The following is a 12,993-nucleotide window of genomic DNA, read 5'->3' on the forward strand; positions in this document are numbered from 1 at the left end:
CTATGGACATGATGGCAGAGGAGAAGAGAGTGAAGAGGACGCTGACGGAGGAAGCTAAGAAGAGAAAAGGAGAGAGTGAGCGAGCAAGAAGCCGCCGGACAAGAGTAAATGTGGGACTGACTTTTAGTGGTTGGTGAGAGCTTGGTGAAATAAAAGGCTGAAAGACAGACGCCGAGCTGGGCTGACTGCTGCTGGACTAGGCAGTGAGATCAGCTGCTGCTGGGGGACCTGGTTGGTGATTGGCTGCTGGGGACCTGGATGATGATTGGCTGTTTGATCAGAAGTAATGTAATCACAACAAATACTCGAGTACAGCTGGACATAGTTAGAGTGGGATTACACTCTGGAGGCAACAAACAAACATGAAGACACTTTGTATGAACTCTGTGAGGAGGTGAAAAAGGTCAGCAGGCTGAAAGTGAACTGGATCTTAAAAACAGTGAAAATCTAAAAAATCTCTTTAAAAGTGGAAAATAAACCGATTACCATGGAAACAAAACCAACCAAGTCAAAGTCCATGTGGAAAAAATAATAACCAAACGCTACAAAAACCTAAAATATGGATCATATCAGGTTCAGCTGTGGTTCACCAGAATCATCAAAACAAAAAAGACAGAAGGCGTGTACGGTCGGACGATTGGAGATTCTGCAGGATCAGATACTGAAACTGAACTCTTGGCTTTAGGAATCAGGTGTTTTTAGGTCCGGTAGTCTGGCTTGGATCGTAGTCCATTTAGCCTCGAGATGGTTCGGTTAGCCGGCATGTCGCTACAACCGCTAATCCAGGTCACAACCTTTGAGAGTCAAAGTCCGGTGGAATCAGCTTAGCTTAGCACAAAGACTGTGAACAGAGGGAAACTGTTAGCCGGTCCAACTCATTGAAGATAGAATGAGTCGATCAGACGTCTCCTCCTGATGTTCATGTAAAGTTACATTAACGTTTGAATAAAATCTGGAACCCACCACCAATCAATGACTTCCTGCCTAATGTTTGAACTCCTCATGGCGTCACTGAGACGTCACAGGGTCGACTTCAGCGACCATCGAAGCGTCCTGACCCGATCACTGAAACCGTCCGTCTACATCTCGTCAGCGTGTGCAGGTTTGCCGGGATCGCGGCTTCCTTTACCCGCCGCCGACCTCAGACCCAGCGCCAGCGGCTCAGTCTGCCCGGCAACAAGAGCTGAGCCGTTCCCTGATTGGCCCGCCCCACCGAAACCTGGATTATCAGGGTTTTCTACTGGTTCTTGGAGGAAGGCAGCGCCATCCGGAGGTCCTGATTGGACTTCAGAGGGCGGTGACGAGGAGTCCGGCTGGTCAGCCTGACCGTCAGCATCATCGGCTGTCGGCTGGGAGGAGGAGGAGGAGGAGGAGGAGGGGTCTGTCAGGATGTTTCTGGAAATAACTGGAATGATGGAAGAGTCCAAATGTTACACAACATGACGATTCATCAGATTCAACAGGAAGTGATGTCATGAGGGACTGACCTCCTGTTGGTCTGTAGTCGTCATCAGCTGACGAGCTCCGGCTGAACGGACTGAAACTCGGCATGATGATCAGACCCAGAGAGACCAAGATGATCTGAGGACACAAACATGTAACATGAGATCTCAGTCTGCGGGGACGTCTTGAAGACTACGTCCAGGTTTTAGTCAGTCTGCGGGGACGTCACGGAGACTACGTCCAGGTTTTAGACAGTCACTCACCAGTAAGCAGGTGCTGGTCTGGGCTCCTTTACTGACCGTCTGTTTAATCAGACACTGAAGCTGTCGCAGCTGAGCCAGCAGAGACCTGAACAGCAGAGACACGTCAGCATGACGAGCAGTAAACTGACCTCAGACACGTTCAGACAGAGCAAGAAGTGACCGAGGTCACTGCTTCATCATCACTAAATAATCAATCATTGGTAATCAGTGATCTCGTACATGTTGCGTTTCTCCAGCTGCTCCACCGTCCTCTGCAGCTCCTTGTTCTGAGCCGAGCAAGCTGCTGCCCTGTTAACACACACACACACACACACACACACACACACAGGTTGAAATACACTCTCAGAACTCATCAGTTAAAATCTGACAGTTATCTTCTCATCACGTTTTCATACAGAAATCAGGGTTCTGCCTCGTCAGGCACGGTGTTGGTTGAAGATGCAGTCACATCTCCCTCAGGGTCTCTGTCTCCTAAATTGACGTCAGACGATCGGTGGTCTTTGGCCCACACTTGATGATTGTAATAACTCGTTTATCTGCCAATGAACTTCTTAATGAATCGATTAAAGCCCCAGTCAGTGAGTCATGCAGCGTCACTTTGTGTACCTGCTCTCCAGCCCGTCGATGTACTCCTTCCTCCTGCGCCGGCTGTCCTGAGCCGACTGCTTGTTGCGAATCTTTCTGCGGACTCTCTTCAGGATCCTTTCCTCGGCCTGCAAAGGAACAAAACCAAGTCATGGTCTCACTCGTTACGCTGCGAGAAGCTCCTGAGAAAAAGGAGTTCTCAGTCTGACCTTGGTGAGAGGGAGGTTGTTGGGCAGAGACACTCCTTCCTGGCTCAGCAGCTTCTGTTCCTCCTCAGTCAGCTGGAGGTCTGGGTACAGCTGCAACAGTAGAAGAAGAGTCAGTCCTCCAGGTCCTTCGACCGTCAACAGGAAGACAAAGTGACAAAGTCTCACCGGATCAGCGTCGGGGCTCGGAGGGTCGACGGCGATCAAACCGCCATCGAGGCGAGCAGCGGGCAGCACGGGCAGCTCGTTCACGATGCACGAGTCTGAAAACAACACCTGAGAGCTCCATTGATCTGCACAGGACAGGAAATGACATCACTGTCACTGCTCATGGACATGTTTGGACATTAAACGTTGAATCAGTTACAGCTCAGTGGAGTTAGTGTTTCTGTGAGCAGTCAGATTTCCTCCCTCTGCTCCTCATTGAGGATGATTGGCAGACAGCTGCACGTCTGATCAGATCAGGTGTTTTGTTGTTGTAATACTCATCTTGGCCACATGAGGCTGTAGTGCATCACTAACCCTTTGTTTCAAACAGGAAGAGAAACATTCATGATTTCTTCCAGGTGGGTTTGCACAGAGAAATTAAAGCTGTAGAGTCTGTGGAGGACCGACCGGGTCAAAAAACAAAACAAAACTGTTGTGTGTGATGTTTCTTTTAGTGGAGGAGTTTATTATGCTGAACGTAACACTGTGAAACAATCAGGAAGTAACGTCTGATTTCTCTCTCCAACAATCGGACAAAAAACAAACTCTAAAAAGTTTCTAAATAAATGTAGAGTGTGTCTGACAGACATTATTACTGACACTGCAGCAGCACAGAGACAAAGTTAGTCAAAGGCAGCTTGAGGTTGCCGAGCAACCAGGGTCAGCTGCAGGTCAGAGCAATTAACTGCAGCTGTGCTCTGTCTGTGTGTGAGTGACTGCTGAGAGACACAGAAAATCTCTAAATGAAGCCCCTCCAACTAGTGGACACTAATGCCAAACGGTAGGTGGTATCAAAAAGCCCAAATGACCGTGAGCATCCTCATCTTGTCGACCATGTGAATGCTGAATTTCAGTGTGTGAAGTTAAAAAATGTGACCTGGGGAGAGAGAGAAAGAACAGGTGCCCCGTGCTCCTTTGGGAAATTTCTCCTCTCCAGTTTACATGGGAGTAGATGGGGCTGTCGGTGGGTGATCCTGGCGCATCAGTGCGTCTCCCGCCAAAACTATAAGTCTGACAGCTTCAGCAGTGATATCGCTGCGTAGCCCACGAATTTTCCTACGTTTATATGTAGAAATTATTTCTGTAGAGTGACATTTGTGGCCACGAGAGCCGTTTGCAAATGTATTTTTTGACAAATGTTTCTCTCCCTCTCCACTCTAGCTCTGGAACATTCTTCCAACACACACCTATTGTAAACTTTGTCGTGGTTTTTGGTGATTTTTGGTAAAACCGTTTGGTGAAACTCTTAGAAAAGTCACAGCACACTATTCCCGGCCGAGACGGTCCTTTTGATACCTTTTTAGTGTATGTGCGACCAAAATTGAGGGAGGAGTAGCGCGCTGAACTTCCTGGAATACGTCAGAATAATCAGTATGGGATGGTCAATAGTTGTCTCTGTCTTTAGTCACTGAAGCTGCTTCATGAAATAAACCGTGAGGCGCTCGTGACGGTTCAGTATCTTCAATCTGAGGATGACGACTCTCCAGTATTTAGAATTTGACTGCAGGATTATTTCTAAGTAAAGTTACAAACTGTTCCTTTAAATGTTTAACAGACTTTGCATTAATGGAATCATCATCATCACTGACTCTTGATTATTTGATTATTTTTAGTTCCCAGGGTCCAAAGTGACGTCTTCAGACGTTCTCTGATGCGTCACTTTGTGGTTTTTCGAAGTAGAGCTGATGTCTTAAACTGACACGTCTGATTTTAACGATGCTTTCATTTAAACTCTGTGACTCGTCCTCACCCAGCTCTATGGAGATGACGTTCTCGTGTCCGGGTTCAGTCTTCACGCCGCCCAGTCCGCTGATGTCATAGACCACCTGGTAGACGGTCGCCGGGGCAGGCTGATTGGCTGTCACCATGGTGACAGGACTCTCGACCACAGGATCCTCAGAGATGCCGCTGTCGCTCTCGGACGAGGGGTCAGCGGGCGGCCCGCTGGGAAACACCTCGTTTGGGTCGACGGCGTGAAGGACGTCCTCCGGTTCACTGTCATTCAGCGTCTGGGACAAAGTCACATGGTTAACAGGCTGCATCAGGTGACCTCACCTGTACTCTCTGTGACACACACACACTCACACAGTCGGGGTCTACCGCCCAGTCCTGCAGGGGTTTCTCTGAGCTGCTGAAGACGAGGTCGGAGCAGGAGAACGCAGCGTCGAGCTGCCAGCTGTCCGCCGCCACGCCGTCACCGAGAAACAACTCCCCGCTCTCTGCATCCATGACCTGAACACTGTTCACCACGACACAGGAGGAAAGTAACTGAGTACATTTACTCAAGTAGTGTGATAAAAGTTCACAGTATGAACACACAGCTCTGCTCCTCTTGCTGGAATGACTCGGCTCCTGAGTCGTCTAGTTTTTTATCAATAATGTAATCAGAGTAAATACTCGAGTAAGTTTTGATACTTGAAAATCTGACAATGAGGTGAAACAGCTGTGTGTGTGTGTGTGTGTGTGTGTGATCAGTGTGTGTGTAAAGTCAAAGAGAGAAAACACAACACAAAGCAAACAGCAGAACAAAGAGTGTGTGGAGACAAACCCAGGTGAAGCAACACTGGAGGAGGATATCCTGGTAGGTAGGTAGGTACACACACACACACACACACACACACACACACACACACACCTGACCTCCTACCTGTCGGGCTGAACAGAAACCTGATAGGCTGCTAAACGTGTTTTCCAGCTTCAGCGACTCTCTGAGCTTCAACAAGAACCTGAACACTGAAGTCTCCATCAACCCGTCAGCCTCTGACATCAGCGATGTCCATACAAACTGCCAGCTCCGGTTCTGGCACAACACCAGCCTGTCCCCCAGTGCTCTGAGCTAACAGCAGCTAACAAACTGAGCTAACAGCAGCTAACAAACTGAGCTAACAGCAGCTAACAGCAGCTAACAAACTGAGCTAACAGCAGCTAACAAACTGAGCTAACAGACTGAGCTAACAACAGCTAACAGACTGAGCTAACAGACTGAGCTAACAGACTGAGCTAACAGACTGAGCTAACAGCAGCTAACAGACTGAGCTAACAGCAGCTAACAAACTGAGCTAACCTCCAGCTAAACCCCCCCCCCCCCCCAGGACTGAGCTAACAAGCAGATAACCAAGACTGAGCTAACATGAGCTAACAGCAGCTCACAAAACTGAGCTAACATGCAGCTAAACAGCAGTAACAACTGAGCTAACAGACAGCGTAAACAGCAGCTTACAAAGCTAGCCTAACATGAGCTAACAGCAGCTAACAAACTGGCTAAACAGCAGCTAACAGCACGACGCACTAACAGGAGATACCAGCAGGCTAAAAAAGGCTAATATCTAACATAGCTAAGCAGCGAGCTAACAGACTGAGCTAAACACAGCTAACAGACTGAGCTAACATGAGCTAACAGCAGCTAACAGGACTGAGCTAACATGAGCTAACAGAGCTAACAGACTGAGCTAACAAGCAGCTAACACAGACTGCAGCTGGAAACGATGAGCTAACAGCAGCTACACTGAGCTAACAGGCAACGCTAAACAGACTGAGCTAAGACTACGATAGCAGAAAGGCTAACAGCAGCTAACAGACTGAGCTAACAGCAAGCTAACAAATGGGAGACTGAGCTAACATGAGCTAACTAGCAGACTAACAGAGACTAGAGCTAACATGAGCTCAAGCAGCAACTAGCTAACAACAGAGCAACATAGTCACAGCAGCTAACAGACTGAGCTAAACAGACAGAGCTAAACTAGTTACATGAGCTAAGACATGGGGCTGCACAGACTGAGCTAACCAGACTGAGCTAACATGAGCTAACAGCAGCTAACAGACTGAGCTAACATGGAAGCTAACAGACAGCTAACAAACGAGCTAACATTAGCTAAACAGCAGCACACAGCACTGAGCTAACAGCAGCTAACAGACTGAGCTAACATGTCGCGCTAACAGCAGCTAACAGACTGAAAGCTAACATGAGCTAACAGCAGCTAAACAAAACTGAGCTAACATTCAGCTAACAGCAGCTAACAGACTGAGCTACTCAGCAGCTACAACAGACTCGAAGCTAACATGAGCTAACAGCACGCTAACAGACTAGAGCTAACATAGCACAGCTAACAGCAGCTAACAGGACTGAGCTAACATGAAGCTAACAGCTAGCTAACAGACATGAGCTAACAGAGGCTAACAGCAGCTACAGCTGTCAGCAGTTTACTTCACTGTCCATCATAAACTCTGTGAATCACAGACTTGAGGTGGAGCATTATTATTATTTCATGATGTTTTTTGAACTTTTGCAGGTTTTTAATATAAACGTTATTTCCAACCAGATTCCCAAAAACTTGCAGGATCCTTATTTTTTTGTTTTTTTTAATCCACAAACTTTCCAGGATGCTCCAGGCCCACGTGAAGTGTGTTTGTGTGTGCGGTCAGGCCTGATCCTGGATCAGCCGGATACGACAGAACATGAATGTTCATACTCACACCGATCCGCTGCTTCCTGTCCCGGGTTCAGACCCTCCGGCCGTTCGTCACCGAGCGGCTGCAGGAGGACCGGGGACACGGACACGAAACCGCACGCTGCCTGCGCTGGGTCAGAGTACAACACAGAGTCCAGCTGGCAGCTCCGAGTCCAGCCGGAGCCCCGCCTCTTCCTCTGTGGGCCCATTATCGACAGCACAGGTGTGTCGCCACCTGCTGGATTGGAGCAGCGCACTGACGTCACCAACGACATGAACTTTTTTGTAAAAATACCCAGACTTCAATTTCTGCTGACTCGTGATCACGTCACATGTCGTCGTGTCTGGAGAGCTGTGTGGCTTCCTGATTTACCTGAGGAGTCTTCTACACCTGTGTGTGCACGAGAGACGACAGGCAGACAGACAGGTGCAGACAGACAGGTGCATATTTCAGGTATTTATTGATGTGTGAAACACACAAGGTCATGACTTTTTTTCTGCCTTTTTCCAGTCCAGGTTTCCTTTCACGTGAAAATGTTTGATTGAATTGGAACAGTTTTAAAACAGGGAAAGTACTATGACTTTATACTCTTATTATTATTATTATTATTAATTATTATTCTTATATTATATTATTATTATTATTATATTATTATTATTATTATTTATTATTATATTATAAGTATTACCAGCATCTGGTCACTGCACCTTACTTACCTGTTGTGTTTACTTTTACTTTTTCTACCTCAGTATTTTATTTTATTGTATTTAAATAAACCGGACTGCTATGACAACTAATGTCTGTCTGTCTGTCTGTGTGTCTGTCTGTGTGTGTCTGTCTGTCTGTCTGTGTGTCTGTTCTGTCTGTGTCTGTGTGTCTGTCTGTCTGTGTGGTGTTCTGTGTGTCTGTCTGTGTGTCTGTCTGTGTGTGTGTCTGTGTGTGTGTCTGTCTGTCTCTCTGTGTGTCTGTCTGTGTGTGTGTGTGTGTCTGTCTGTCTGTCTCTCTGTCTGTGTCTCTTTCAGTAAATATGTGACGTGTTCCTTTAAACTCTCTTTATGAAGTGAAACTTTCCTGAGTTAGCAGCAAAGATATAATGACAGTAAAGTTTTCATATTTCAGATTGTTCATCACCAACAACATAAATGTGTGACAGAAAGTATTCTGTGTCTCTGCTGTAGTTAATCATTCGTCCTATGCTGTGTCTGTTTAAACATCTGCACTTCATCACTTCAATGTTTCACCTTCAATAAAAATCACTTTTTCACCTCAGCTGAATTTCTTTGAATTCTTCTGTATTTTTAATTCTCCTCAAACTTCTTTGAAGGTTCATCTGAGGTTTCAGTTTGAGAACTTCAGGACGTTCTCCAGTCGTTGCTGATTGATTGTAACAATGTTCTGTAGTAGAACGTGGAATAATCCACAGTTGTGTGTTTACTGAGGAATAACGCACATCAGTCCAGTGCATTCTGGCTGTTATAGCACGGCCTCCTGCAGTGACACTGATGAGAAAGAAATCAAGTTTCCTCTGTGGCCTCGGCCTGAACGTCAGTAACAACATCCCAGAACAAACGGCTCTGCACAGCATTTTATTCAGGCCACGACAGGTCAAACAAACAAACACCGCTGGTTCGATCCCCAGTAACAACAAATGGCTCATTGACACTTGAACTGAGGCTAACCTTTAGCCGGGATGCAAAATGGCACCAGAGGGGAAGAAGAACACCGAGCGAGACGATGCTGTGATGTCACGACATAAAAATATCAGTTTAAGACAGTTTGAGGCTTTTTCAGCTCGTGAATCTATAAAATCTACGAGAAAATAGTTTGTCCCACGTTTTGAGTCCAGGAAGGCGTCCGAGCGCAGGGATGGGATCTTATAACTGATGTCACAGGTTTGATCCCCAGAGGTCCACCGTGTGTTTGCAGCGCCGCGTGACTGAACGTCTTTTATTTGTACAAAAAGAAACTTCAGGTTTAAAAACAGGAACATTTGTTTGAGCTGCAGACTGATCCAAACTGATTTATGATTGTCCAACTTCACGACGCGCTCGTGTTTCCGTTCACGGGCCTGAAGGTTTCAGCTGCTCTTTGACGGAGGTGAAACCGTCTTTTCTCCTGTGAAGCTGAATCCAAATGTCCGTCCTCTGGACCGACGTGTCCACCGTCATCACGCCAAGCTGTGGTTTCTTTTTTAGTCACACCTGTGTTACAGTGAATTGTGGTCTGCACCACAAGCGGCCTCTCTGGAAGTCTGGTAGTCCATGTGAGGGCGTCGCGGACGGGACTTGGACGTCCCTCAGGGAAATCCACAAGTCTGCAAGAGCAGCCTTCACTACGTCACCCACAATTCATTGCAACACAGAAGTGTTGCTGTGGTTTGAAAACACAGAGCAAAAAGAACTTCTGAACGTGTGAAACATTTTAACTTTATTAAATCATTCGACCACATCACGATGCAAAAGTACGCCTGCTGCTTGGAACGTCCGGACGTGACGACAGTGAACGCGTCACATGACGTCTGACTGAAGGTGGACACGTTTGGATTCAGCCTGACTGTAAAGTACCTGTGGGTGTTTTCGGCTCTGTGGCCCAGAAGAAGTACCTGGCCTTTGTTTGTTTCACAGAACCATCTGGGAGGTCATCAGCAGAATGAGGCGCCTCACTGACGGACACGTGACACAAAGCTGAGACTCTCAAACTGTGCTGCTCGGTCCTGCAAGAGAAAAGACTTTAAAGGACGAAGACTTTAGTGTGGAGACTCTCACAGGGGGATGAGATGATCCCAACGAGGCTAAACTAAGACCTGATCCTGGTCCTGGACTGTTGAAGACACATTTTATAAGTCAGCGGTGGAGCCAAAAAGAAGAAGATGATTCAGATGGACTCGAGGTTTCTCTGTAAAACTCTGAACGTGGAAACATGTAACAGTCCGTTCATGTCATGTGCGCAGCAGTGACGTCTTCCTCAGATCTGCTGCAGGACCACGACACCCTCAGAGGAGAAACCTTCTCCACCTTCTCCTTCTCTCCTCCCCCCTCCTCTCTTTCCCTTGTTTCCTTCTCCTCCGTCCTCTCCTTCCTTCCCCACGTCGCCTTCCTGTCCAAGGTGTTCTGTCATTGGCTGTCGCTCTCTCCCAGTAACCAATAGGTGGTCATCTTTCCTTTGCCCTTGATGTCGATGTCTCCTCTGAGCTCCAGCTGGAAGCAGTTGAACTCCAGCAGGACGTCGCGAGTCGCCGCCGACACGTGGATCTTCAGCGCTGCACAAACACACGAACAGACTGTCGTCATTTCAAACTAGAAAACTACGTCACGCCAGCTCGTTAGGAAGGAGTTAGTCTGATGTTCAAATCTAAACCTGAGACGTGACGTTTGAAGCTAACTCGACCTTCTCACCTTCTCCTGTGGACTCCATACGTGATGACGTGTTGACGGTGTCACCGAACAGACAGTACCGAGGCATCTTCAGACCCACCACACCAGCACACACCGGACCTACAGCACACACAGGAAACGTTCATCCCACAGACTGTCTAAAACCTGGACGTAGTCTCTGAGACGTCCCCACAGACTGTCTAAAATCCGGACGTAGTCTCTGAGACGTCCCCGCAGACTGTCTAAAACCTGGACGTAGTCTCCGAGACGTCCCCGCAGACTGTCTAAATGTTCTATAAACATAAATGTTGTGTTGTCCCCCCCTGTGTCTCCTCGTCTCCTCGTCTCCTCACCGCTGTGTATTCCTATCCTCAGCTTCAGCTGTTGTTCCGATCGATGGCGGATCCTGAATGTTCGGACGGCGCCCAGCAGGGCGAGGGCCATGCGGGCGATCTCTCTGCCGTGCAGCTTCCCGTTCCTCACCGGCAGCCCTGACACCACCATGTAGGCGTCGCCGATTGTCTCCACCTGGGGGCGCCACAGGACAGAGCGTGAAGCAGCAGAAGTTGTTTCTTATTTAAAAATCTGTTTTTATCCCCAAATCTTTATTTATTTGTAATAAATTGAGTAGACATTTATCTTTATATTTCATATTTCAGTATTTGTTGTGTTTCCACCTGACAGGAAGTCTAATCGAACAGTCAACCACACATCACGTTGCTCGTGTCACCTTGTAAACGTCGAAGTTGTCGATGATGGCGTCGAAACAGGTGTAGAGGTCGTTCAGCAGAGTCACCACCTGCATGCAAACATGAACATCCAAACAGCTGACCACGTGGAGCAGAAAGTTTCCTCCACACCAAAGAAAGATTCAGGCTGGAGGCCCGAGCCGTGGCTGTGCTCACCTCCATCGGCGTGCTCTCTGCAGAGATGGCCGTGAATCCCACGATGTCGCTGAAGTAGATGGTGACGGAGTCGAAGGCTTCAGCCTGAACCGTCTCACCGCGCTTCAACTGCTCCGCCACCGAGCTGAGAGACAGACAACATGTCAGCCTGTGCAGTACTGACTGTGGTAGTGTGTGTACAGCAGTATATGCAGTACTGACTGTGGTACTATGTGTACAGCAGTATATGCAGTACTGACTGTGGTAGTATCTGGTACAGCAGAGCTTCAGCCTTGCGTTTCTCCTCGTGGTACGCTTGTGTTCGCTCCTCCACCAGCTCCTCCAGGTTGTTGGCGTACTGCTCCATACGGGACAGCAGGTTGTCCAGGATGTTGGTCCTCGACTCCCTGAAAACACACACACACACACACACACACACACACACACACACACACACACACACACCAGTGTGTCACACCAGACGTGACCATATTAGGACGAGAGCATGGAGTTGGTGTTCAAGCAGGACCGGATCGTGATCTTCATGGACTGGACCAGCATGGGAACCTCAGAGTCAGCTGATCTGTTGGTTCTATCACGTCACCTTCGCTGGGGGCTCGGAGCAGAGCTGAGGTGGATGCCTCCTGGGCAGGTCTAACTGGGAGGAGACCCAGAACCTGCTGGAGGGACTACACAGCCCGTCTAGCCTGGGAACATCTGGAACGCTAAACCTGCTGCTACTGCGAGCCAACCGCAGATAAGACGGCGTTCATGAAGATCATTCTTCCCGTTAGGAAAGAACCAGCAGAGGCGCCTCCTGCTGGTCCCTGGACAGAAGGCAGCTCAGTCTGTCGAGGCACTCACTTGTTCTGTTTGCGCAGCAGCACGCGGATGTGGTTGAACTCTGGCCTCTCCGTCGGCTCCTCGGCCCAGCAGCGCTGCATCAGCTGACCCAGCTCCGGACTGTGACTCTGGGGGTCGATGCTCGGTCTAAGGCAGGGCCACTCGCCCAGAACCACCCGGTCCACGATCTCTGCAGAGGGCAGGGTCAAGAACCAAACACACGTCATGACAACAAGTGGCAACTAATACATGACCAAAAACAGATGCTAATTAATAATTCTCATTAATTATCAGCCAGAGAATAAATGAAGTCTGTCACGGGACAGGAGACAGAAGTTCACGAATCAGGTTTCACTTTGTAAAGTCCGTTTCCACGACGACGCATGTGATGAATGAGCGCTTCCTAAAGTCGCCTCCTCCCCTCCTCGCCTCCTCACCTCCTCATCTCCTCGCCTCCTCACCTCTTCACCTCCTCACCTCCTCCCCTCTTCACCTCCTCACCTCTTCGCCTCCTCGCCTCTTCACCTCCTCGCCTCCTCACCTCCTCCCCTCCTCGCCTCCTCCCCTCTTCACCTCCTCCCCTCCTCGCCTCCTCAACTCTTCACCTCCTCACCTCTTCCCCTCCTCCCCTCCTCAACTCTTCACCTCCTCCCCTCTTCACCTCCTCACCTCTTCACCTCCTCGCCTCTTCACCTCTTCACCTTTTCGTCTCCTCGCCTCTTCGCTTCTTCTCCTCCTC

General features: G+C 48.5%; 2 protein-coding genes across 3 annotated transcripts in view; both read right to left on the reverse strand.

The window, feature by feature from the left end:
* Positions 1–255: 255 nt before the first annotated feature.
* On the reverse strand, positions 256–7,311 carry creb3l4 (cAMP responsive element binding protein 3-like 4). 2 transcript variants are annotated; one of them, XM_010754576.3, is made up of 10 exons: positions 7,178–7,311; positions 4,790–4,943; positions 4,455–4,713; positions 2,666–2,760; positions 2,501–2,590; positions 2,313–2,419; positions 1,926–1,994; positions 1,707–1,791; positions 1,488–1,581; positions 256–1,405 (listed from the first exon to the last, which is right to left on the reverse strand). In XM_010754576.3, exons 2-10 carry the CDS (start codon positions 4,931–4,933, stop codon positions 1,080–1,082), a joined length of 1,269 nt encoding a protein of 422 aa, XP_010752878.2. In that variant the 5' UTR covers positions 4,934–4,943; positions 7,178–7,311; the 3' UTR covers positions 256–1,079. The 2 variants fall into 2 exon arrangements, with proteins under 2 accessions (XP_010752878.2, XP_010752877.2); XM_010754575.3 differs by having other exon boundaries at positions 257–1,405; positions 2,666–2,790; positions 7,180–7,304.
* Positions 7,312–8,326: 1,015 nt separating this feature from the next.
* Positions 8,327–12,993, reverse strand: part of LOC104935872 (atrial natriuretic peptide receptor 1) — a 53,995-nt gene continuing 49,328 nt past the window's right edge. Inside the window, exons 16-22 of the mRNA XM_027275369.1 lie at positions 12,276–12,444; positions 11,672–11,818; positions 11,433–11,556; positions 11,258–11,326; positions 10,881–11,055; positions 10,549–10,647; positions 8,327–10,412 (exon numbers count right to left, since the gene is read on the reverse strand). Of these exons, the coding sequence (XP_027131170.1) occupies positions 10,267–10,412; positions 10,549–10,647; positions 10,881–11,055; positions 11,258–11,326; positions 11,433–11,556; positions 11,672–11,818; positions 12,276–12,444 (929 nt within the window). The 3' untranslated portion in view covers positions 8,327–10,266. The remainder of the gene's footprint in view (positions 10,413–10,548; positions 10,648–10,880; positions 11,056–11,257; positions 11,327–11,432; positions 11,557–11,671; positions 11,819–12,275; positions 12,445–12,993) is intronic.

This window comes from Larimichthys crocea, unplaced genomic scaffold, assembly GCF_000972845.2.
Source record: "Larimichthys crocea isolate SSNF unplaced genomic scaffold, L_crocea_2.0 scaffold107, whole genome shotgun sequence".
NCBI lineage: Eukaryota > Metazoa > Chordata > Actinopteri > Sciaenidae > Larimichthys > Larimichthys crocea.

What these genes read in the sequence shown, in the direction of transcription:
- creb3l4 (XM_010754575.3), bottom strand. Translation starts at nt 4,933, where the DNA reads ATGGATGCAGAGAGCGGGGAGTTGTTTCTCGGTGACGGCGTGGCGGCG. An exon ending in CGTCATCTCCATAGAGCTGG is followed by an intron (nt 2,791 to 4,454) that starts GTGAGGACGAGT and finishes TGTCCTGTGCAG; the next exon opens with ATCAATGGAGCTCTCAGGTG. An exon ending in ACAACCTCCCTCTCACCAAG is followed by an intron (nt 2,420 to 2,500) that starts GTCAGACTGAGA and finishes GTTCCTTTGCAG; the next exon opens with GCCGAGGAAAGGATCCTGAA.